Source organism: Branchiostoma floridae, chromosome 9 (genome assembly GCF_000003815.2).
Source record: "Branchiostoma floridae strain S238N-H82 chromosome 9, Bfl_VNyyK, whole genome shotgun sequence".
Classification (NCBI taxonomy): domain Eukaryota; kingdom Metazoa; phylum Chordata; class Leptocardii; order Amphioxiformes; family Branchiostomatidae; genus Branchiostoma; species Branchiostoma floridae.
Window position 1 is genome coordinate 15,440,710 of NC_049987.1, and position 7,683 is coordinate 15,448,392.

The 7,683-nt window shown below is 43.9% G+C and overlaps 1 protein-coding gene across 1 annotated transcript in view; it reads right to left on the bottom strand.

Moving 5' to 3' along the window:
- Positions 1–3,179: 3,179 nt before the first annotated feature.
- LOC118422202 overlaps positions 3,180–7,683 on the bottom strand; it is a 6,456-nt gene continuing 1,952 nt past the window's right edge. Inside the window, exons 3-8 of the mRNA XM_035829717.1 lie at positions 7,143–7,284; positions 6,076–6,370; positions 5,169–5,461; positions 4,050–4,259; positions 3,627–3,818; positions 3,180–3,478 (exon numbers count right to left, since the gene is read on the bottom strand). Coding sequence (XP_035685610.1) covers positions 3,180–3,478; positions 3,627–3,818; positions 4,050–4,259; positions 5,169–5,461; positions 6,076–6,370; positions 7,143–7,284 — 1,431 coding nt within the window. The remainder of the gene's footprint in view (positions 3,479–3,626; positions 3,819–4,049; positions 4,260–5,168; positions 5,462–6,075; positions 6,371–7,142; positions 7,285–7,683) is intronic.

A 7,683-nucleotide genomic window follows, 5' to 3' on the forward strand; every position in this document is an offset into this window, starting at 1 on the left:
AAACTCGTTGATATGTATTTGTCAGATTACAATCTATGTAACTAAACATTATATGCATGTTTGTGTACGTGTGTGTTTGCGCTTTTGTGTGCATGTATATATGCATGTATGTGCGTGTTTGTATGTGTATGTGTCTGTTGTGTGTGTGTGTACATGAATGTATGTGTGTGTACATGAATGTGTGTTTGTGTGTGTGTACATGAATGTGTCTCTGTGTGTGTCTGTGTACATGAATGTGTCTCTGTGTGTGTATCTGTGTGTGTGTGTGTATCTGTGTGTGTGTGCGTATCTGTGTGTGTGTATCTCTCTGTGTGTGTGTCTAATAGTATCTGTGTGCGTGTATCTGTGTTTGTGTGTGTATACTTATATACACTCATGTCTTACAGTTTGTAGCGAACAATCAAATCGCTACAATCTGCACGATGTATACCAACCCTGAACGTCTTTTATAGTCTCTCCTTCCCATGTGACCGCCACACCTACTAACCTGTGACAGCTGCTGTACTGACGGCGATGCTCCTCCCCAGCCTGCTCACGGCCACCACACCGATGTCATACCGAGTACCAGGGACCAGACCTGTCAACTCACATCTGTCCACGTCTCCTGACTTCTGTATGGAAGTACGCCTTCCATCGCCGGTGTAGGTTATGTTGTATGCGGTCAGCACAGCTTTTGGTGTTAGCCATGAGATGGAAATAGTGTCGGTTGTCCAGTCGTCCACACCTAATCCTATCGGAGGGTCAGTTCCTATGATAAAAAAGAAAATATATCGTTTAGCAGAGAAAAAATAGTATTGCAGCAATGGTAAAAAAAGACAAAAGACAAGTTAAAAGATTTAAAATTTACCCGTACGCCATTACTTGAACCTTGAATTGCTATTTTCCAAGCAGAGGTTGCGTCATTAGATACGTGGAAATAGAAGTGAGCGGAATTTTTACCGGCACTACTATCTACGCGGCCCAAAATGCTACAACTGGAATCTGTAATATATAATATCACAATGAAATGCACTTGTTTGATTTTCTCTAGTTTATGTACAAGACCCTGCTTGGAGGTGCAGTGAAACATTTCCTTACTTGTCGCAGCTGTAATTGTCACTTCCGGTCCTTCGTTGTACCTGTTGATGCTTGTGGCCGATATGACATATTCCACGGCTGGACGTAGGTCGTTGAATGTTACATCAGATGAACTGGTCGGTACGTATCGTGTCACCACGATCTCACCAGTATCCATCCGCGCGATCCATATCCTGTGGCCAATAGCGAAAGAGTCGGTCCTCTGCTTCCTCCAGGAAACCCGAACGGACGTTTCTGTGATGCTCACCACCTGGAAGTCCTCGGGTGGAGGTGTCACTGGAGCGAGTGAAATGTGAGAATGATACAGTGTTAGACACATGCAGAGTATGCAAAGAAATTAGATTATAAACATATGAATTGGGCATACAGATGATTACTAAACAAAAGCCTACAAAGCTATTATTTGCCAGCAAATGCAAAACATTTCCCCATTTTTTTCTAAAATGAATGGAAGCGACTTTTTTTATTATCAATTAAGCAGTGTTTGACCAAGCTTAGTTCAACACGTATCTATTTACATCTTTAAGCCTGCCATTTTTTAAGATAATCAAATGGGTTATGACCATTGCACTGTCCGTTACCGAAACTGTTCTAACTCAAAGGTCTGCTTGGGAGAAAATATATATCTTAAATTTTTCAATACAAATCATTGAAAACATAAGCATGCAACTGTGTAATCTTGGATTATACATTTCTGAAAACAAAATGATCAGTCAACATTGTTTTACCGCTGACGCCATGTGTTCGCTTCTTCCATTTTTTTACCTGCATGAAAAATGCAGGTATTGATTCTGGTAGGGATCTTTGTGATTCCGGACCGATATCTTTAGAACCTCTGGATGGATTGCGATCACGTTTGCTATGGGGATAGAATGTGTGAGCCATTGTGCTATAGCGCACATTAGAAGTTTGCTGCTGTTTTGTGGTTCGTTTAGAAAAATATTTACACCCATTTTCTTGATATGGAGTGGTCTGGCCTTGCTCTCTCTCAACCTCCTTTGAGACAGCTGTGACATCTGTTTTGAGTTTTCAGTACCATGGGAGTGTGTGGAAGGGGGTTTCCAGTGCTATATGTCCAGAACAGAATGCGTGATTGCAATGATATTTGATACATGGGTTGGGGGTGCTTGCCTGATACTCAGGATTGATTTTGGGCCTCCTTGCTTTTGAACTTGACACTGCAGGTAGCCTTTTGTGTGTTGAAGGGGTGTTTATGGCGCTATATCACCAGAACTAAACGTGTGATCGTGATGATATTTAGTACATAGGTTAGTGGTGGTTGCCTGACACTCAAGTTTGATTTTAAGCCTCCTGATGTTTGACCTTGACACTGCAGGTAGCCTTTTGTGTGTGGAAGGGACGTTTCCGGCGCTGTATCTTCAGAACGAAACGTGCGATCGCAATGACATTTGGTACATGGGTTGGTGGTGGTTGCTTGACGCTCAAGTTTGATTTTTGTTTGAACTTGACACTTGGCGGGCCGTTTTATTTTAGTGTGTTTGGGCATGGACATGCTGTGGTCTTGATTTTTTTGGGACGCATATACCTGTCAATGTAAGTTGGAAGCGGTATTAATTTGGGCCCCCTTGCAGCATGCCCTGGAGCTGCAGAGCCAGTTTGGTCACAATGTTCCCCACATACATCTGCTTGGTGTCCCAACAGAAAATGTAAAAGGTGAATTCGATGGCTGCACAGATCAACAACTAGTAAAAAAAGTAACTGTGACCATCCCTGTCACCTCTGTATGGTGTGAACCATTATACACATTGGGATATGTGCCAAATGCAGGTATAACAATAGGAAATAAAAATGAAATGGCGAGAACACTTAGCCTAGAAAGGTGTAGTTTTGGATCTCACCGTTTACCATAGGTAGATATAAAAACAATGATGGAATAATTTTGCGTCATACCATATCAACCCCACAACACACCATACGCACCATCACAAAACAAAATATTTCATGCAGGTTTGAGTATTCAGACTCTTGTTCTTAACTGGTCTATGGGGCTGTCTACGATTGGTCTACTTCTTTGATTACGAGTTCGTGATATCTTATTCTGTATCCTGCATAACTGATTTGAAACAGGTATGAACAAGGGATTAAAATCTACCAGTTATGCACAAAACATTGATGACATCATCAAGACTTTCTGTTGTTCCCACGATCGCGCGAACCGTGACGTTGTACTTAGTACCGCTCTTTAAACCGTTAATGGTGACGTTCGCGTATTCGTTTCCCGATTTCCGTGACGTCACGAAATCCATTGGCTCCACACCATCCAGCACGTCCTGATACCAAATATGGCATCCCGAAAGATGGGCGGAAGGATATTTCCAACGCAGTGAAAAGCCATCCGTCCTTTCCGAACTGCAGGTCAAGTACTTCGGTTGTCCGTTCACTGAAAAAAAAATCAAACTACGTTTTACCAGATGTCGAAATGTGATAACCGAAATGTCGAATTATTAAACATTACGGACATGCAGAAACGTTCCTGACTAACATTCCACTACTCACAAAATAAGGCACAAATAGATAGACGAACCAACCTCGCTCACAAATGAACTTCTTTGGGCGGATACAGTTTGCATCATTCCAACGATCGGGCATATTCATGGAGTTGTGAAGCCAGTAGGAGGCACAAAATTGGTCGCCCTCGTGGTAGTTTGGTTGGTTTCCACCCCACGCGGTAAACTGTCCGATAGACGTTCCATCTGTCCATACCCACGTCCCAGTAGCGCCTAAAGAAAGAAAAAGAAGAAGTGTTACTTGCCTTAGGCGTCGCCAAAAACGAGAGTAAAATGGACGCCCTCTTCTCTCTCTTTCTTTCTGTCTTCCTCTCGCCCATGCCACGACATACACATTTCTAATTTGACCATATTTTCAAGCAAATCTCCTGTAATGCTCAGCAAGTTATATTCAATTGCATATTAATTGCGCGTCGTTATCTAATGTCAAAAGCTCAATGTCACCTAGGTCGCTCAGGCCTATCCAGAATTCCTCATCGGGGTCGACCGAATTCTTCAGCGGCACAATGAAGTTGTGTGTGTCGGTGTCCTTGACGGTGGCCAGCCGGCCCCCTTCTCGTCCGCACCTGGTGTTAGCTGTGTGCCAGCTGACGGGCTCGTCAAACGCTCTGTAGCAGACGTACCCACTCAGGTACCACCCATAGGGACATGTTTCTGTTGGAAGAAGTATAAGGCTTTGGTAATAATAAAAGATAATCAAAATTTTCAAAACTGTACCTACACCAACTAACGTGTTGGCGTAACGGTTGGGTGATTGGCCCAGAACCCAGTGGTCTGGGGTTGAGTCCGCTGACATGCCACCGATGTTGTGCCATTAACAAAGGTACGTTACATCACTTTCTTTTCTCACTACATCCAGGTGTTAAAATGGGTACCTGACTTCGGTACAAGGAAAAAAACGCAATGGAATGGACTCCTCCTTCCAATACCCTACTTTGGACTGAGAGCTCGGGGTTGATAACCCACTGCTTCGATTTGTCGGACGGACTCTGTTTCGATAGAGCTGTCTAAAGTCAAATCAAGTCAAATAAAGTAGACGAACGTATCAAGAAATTAATGCCTGTGCCATTCCGTGTGACATGTTCGTAGTAGTTGGAATGTCACCATGCCACATACTTTATGTCGCACGTTACGAAAATCAAGCGAAAAGGGTAGTATTTTGTCTTAAATACTGCCATAGCACGGTATCGTTACGATATTGTGCACGTTCCTAGTATCTATTTGGTTTCCAGATAAGAGGAGGCACCGTATGTACATGTAGATAGAATGCCAAGGTAGAATGTTTCTTTCCCCTCTGGAAGTTTTTAGTTTTTATATAGAATTGTCGATCTATAATGTTCAGTGGTGCAACCAGGTTTCAAAACAACAACAGCCAGACCGTTATTGCAACCCGTTTGAGATGTTTTGTTTTGTTCTCATTTAGGTTTTCTTTTCTATTTTTACGCGGTTAAAACAAATAGATAATACACTCACAATAAGACACCGAAATTCATGTCAGCGAGAGATATTTAAAACAAACATCATGCAAAATAATAATCTTTTTTATTTTATTTAAAAACGTACCTTCACATGCTTCTCTCACTATAGCGATCTGGTGTTCATTCAGGGAGAAGTCAAAGAGTTGTAGGCAGGATATTCGCCCTGCATACTCTTGGTATCCTACACTAACGTCATGCTGCGTTGCTAGCTCAGCAGCCATGGTATAATTCTTGCTCCCGGCTTTAACGCTGTCGACCCAAACAGCTTGCTCCCCCGTGCTATAGTCATAACTCCCACCAACATAATGCCAGCGATTTGTGGCAAGGGGTGGTGAAGTCGTGGATGAGGAATCTGCAGATCCCTCCCTGCGAATTGCTCTGAAATGGCAGAGAAAACAACAATAATTGGCCTTGCTTGCTGCTGGTAGTTAAGAATCAGATAGAAGCAGCACGCGAACATGCTTGGTGCGATGCGGTACGGCCTCCTGAAGTTAGGGGTCTGGCGCAGAAGGTTGGTGAACTGCCCGACATGGTGTCTCGTGCCTGGCTGCGCTTGTGCCCTCACACGGCCCTGCACACAGGCTTGCCAACGGGGTCCCGCGTACAGGCTCGGTGAAGAGCCTGACTCAATCCTATGCGCCTGGCAGGGCTTGCCGACGCGCCGGCCTTGCGTACACGCTCACGGGCTTGTTGAGGAACCCTACACGACCGCGCAGTCCAGGCTGCGCTTGACGGCGATTTTGTGATGTCTTTCCCACCAGATTTGGCATCATCTGACAGGTTCAAGATTTCATTATCCATGCTGGTCGACACTATTTCGTTAAAGTCATACTTAAGAGAGCGAAAAGACCAGGACACTGCCTTCTCAGTCATCGCACCTTACGCAAAGCAGGCAAATATATTACTGTGATTCTTTTTTTTTAAATAGCATTTTCTATTTTCTAAAATAGACTTACGCCGTGTGAATGCTATTATTCCGTTGCCATAGATACACTCCCCTATTGAAGTCCCCCTGATAGTCGTACTCGAACAGAGGTCCTGATGCTACTGTAGGGTCCATGTAGACGTGGGCTAGTATGGTGTAGGAAAAGCGTACGTCCAAACCACCGTCGTTGAGAATGCGAATGTGCGAAGAACCGTTGAACAGGAAAGCTTGAGATTCTGGACCACCTGGACCTTCAACCACCTGAGATCCTGAAGCTATGCCGTCATTTCCGTTTCCGGTAACGTCTCTCGCGCCATCTTGTTCGTTCAGAGGCCACCGGCCCACTGGCTCTAGTGCTGAATCTGTAAAATTAAAACAAAGAGGCATTTAACACTTAATATTAAAAAAAAATCATTTGTCAAGGTACACATGTAACTTACGTCGACTCTAGGCCTTTTCCGCTTGCTTGGCTGTGTATGAGTAGATTTAGGGTCTGTACGTTATTAACTGGGGGAGGCACTGGTGCAAAGAGGGTCAGGTAAAAAGAATTCCATGACCCTCCTGTCTGTCTAAAGTCTGTCCGGACCTGGACCTGATCTTCTTGACCTGAACCGGACCTGGGCCTAAATGTTTTGCACCTGTACCCACCCTAGTCCGTAAAAAATTGAAATCCTGATCCTCTGAATCGCCATTTCCTGCATCTTGAGGGGAAAACTGTCCTGGTAGACTTGTATTTTTTACAAGAATCAAGACAACCAGAACTTTGCGCGGTATTTTTTCAAAGGCTCTTCCCCCTTCTAAAAAAATTCAATGGCCCTCTTCCCAAGCCGCAAATAAAATTCAATGGCCAGTGCACAAGCCCTCTCCCCTGATGAATATCGTAGGGTCCCTTACCGAAATGCGTTCTGACTAGTATAATTACTTGGCTGTTATGGGAGTAGAAACTTCAATATAGCACACCATCACCAAACTACATTTCATGCCATAATTTCGATTCACAAAGCGATTTATATTTGTATCACACCTAAACAATAACCTCTTGCTATAGAAATTTATATCAGCGTAGAGCCCCGAATTTATAGAGACAGAGTGCACGTGGTTAAAGTGGTTCAACAAGAGAGATGAAAGACTCACGTGCAACAACTCCAGCCCGCATGCTAGGCCAGTCTCGCCATGTCAGTGGATGGAACTTGACGTAACGGGCGGTGATGGCGCCACTGTAGGACGACAGCTCATTTCTCACAGGGGTGTTTCTGTCAGTATTCCCTGGGAAGGTCTGGAGGAAGATTGAGCACAAGTCATCGAGTGACCAGAAAGAAGGGATATGATTCGTGTGTGTGTGTGGGGTGGGGGGGGGGGTGGCATTTGAAAAAAAAAAAAAAAACTACGGATGGAATGATATGAAACTTGGCATGTGCTTAGGAGAAGGCATCATGTCACATCCGAAGACGAGCTCTTTGCCGATACAACCACTCACACCATGCTCAAGCAGCATGCTTGAAAAAAAAAACTACGGATGGAATGATATGAAACTTGGTATGTGCTTAGGTCATGTCCTGTCGAAGATTGTACTCTCGTTTTTCTGGAGGTTCTCCTTAGTACTGCAGCAGAATGTCCGGCTTTAATCAAACTCTTTTTTTCAATAAATGTTTGGTGCGTTTTAATAGCATACTTC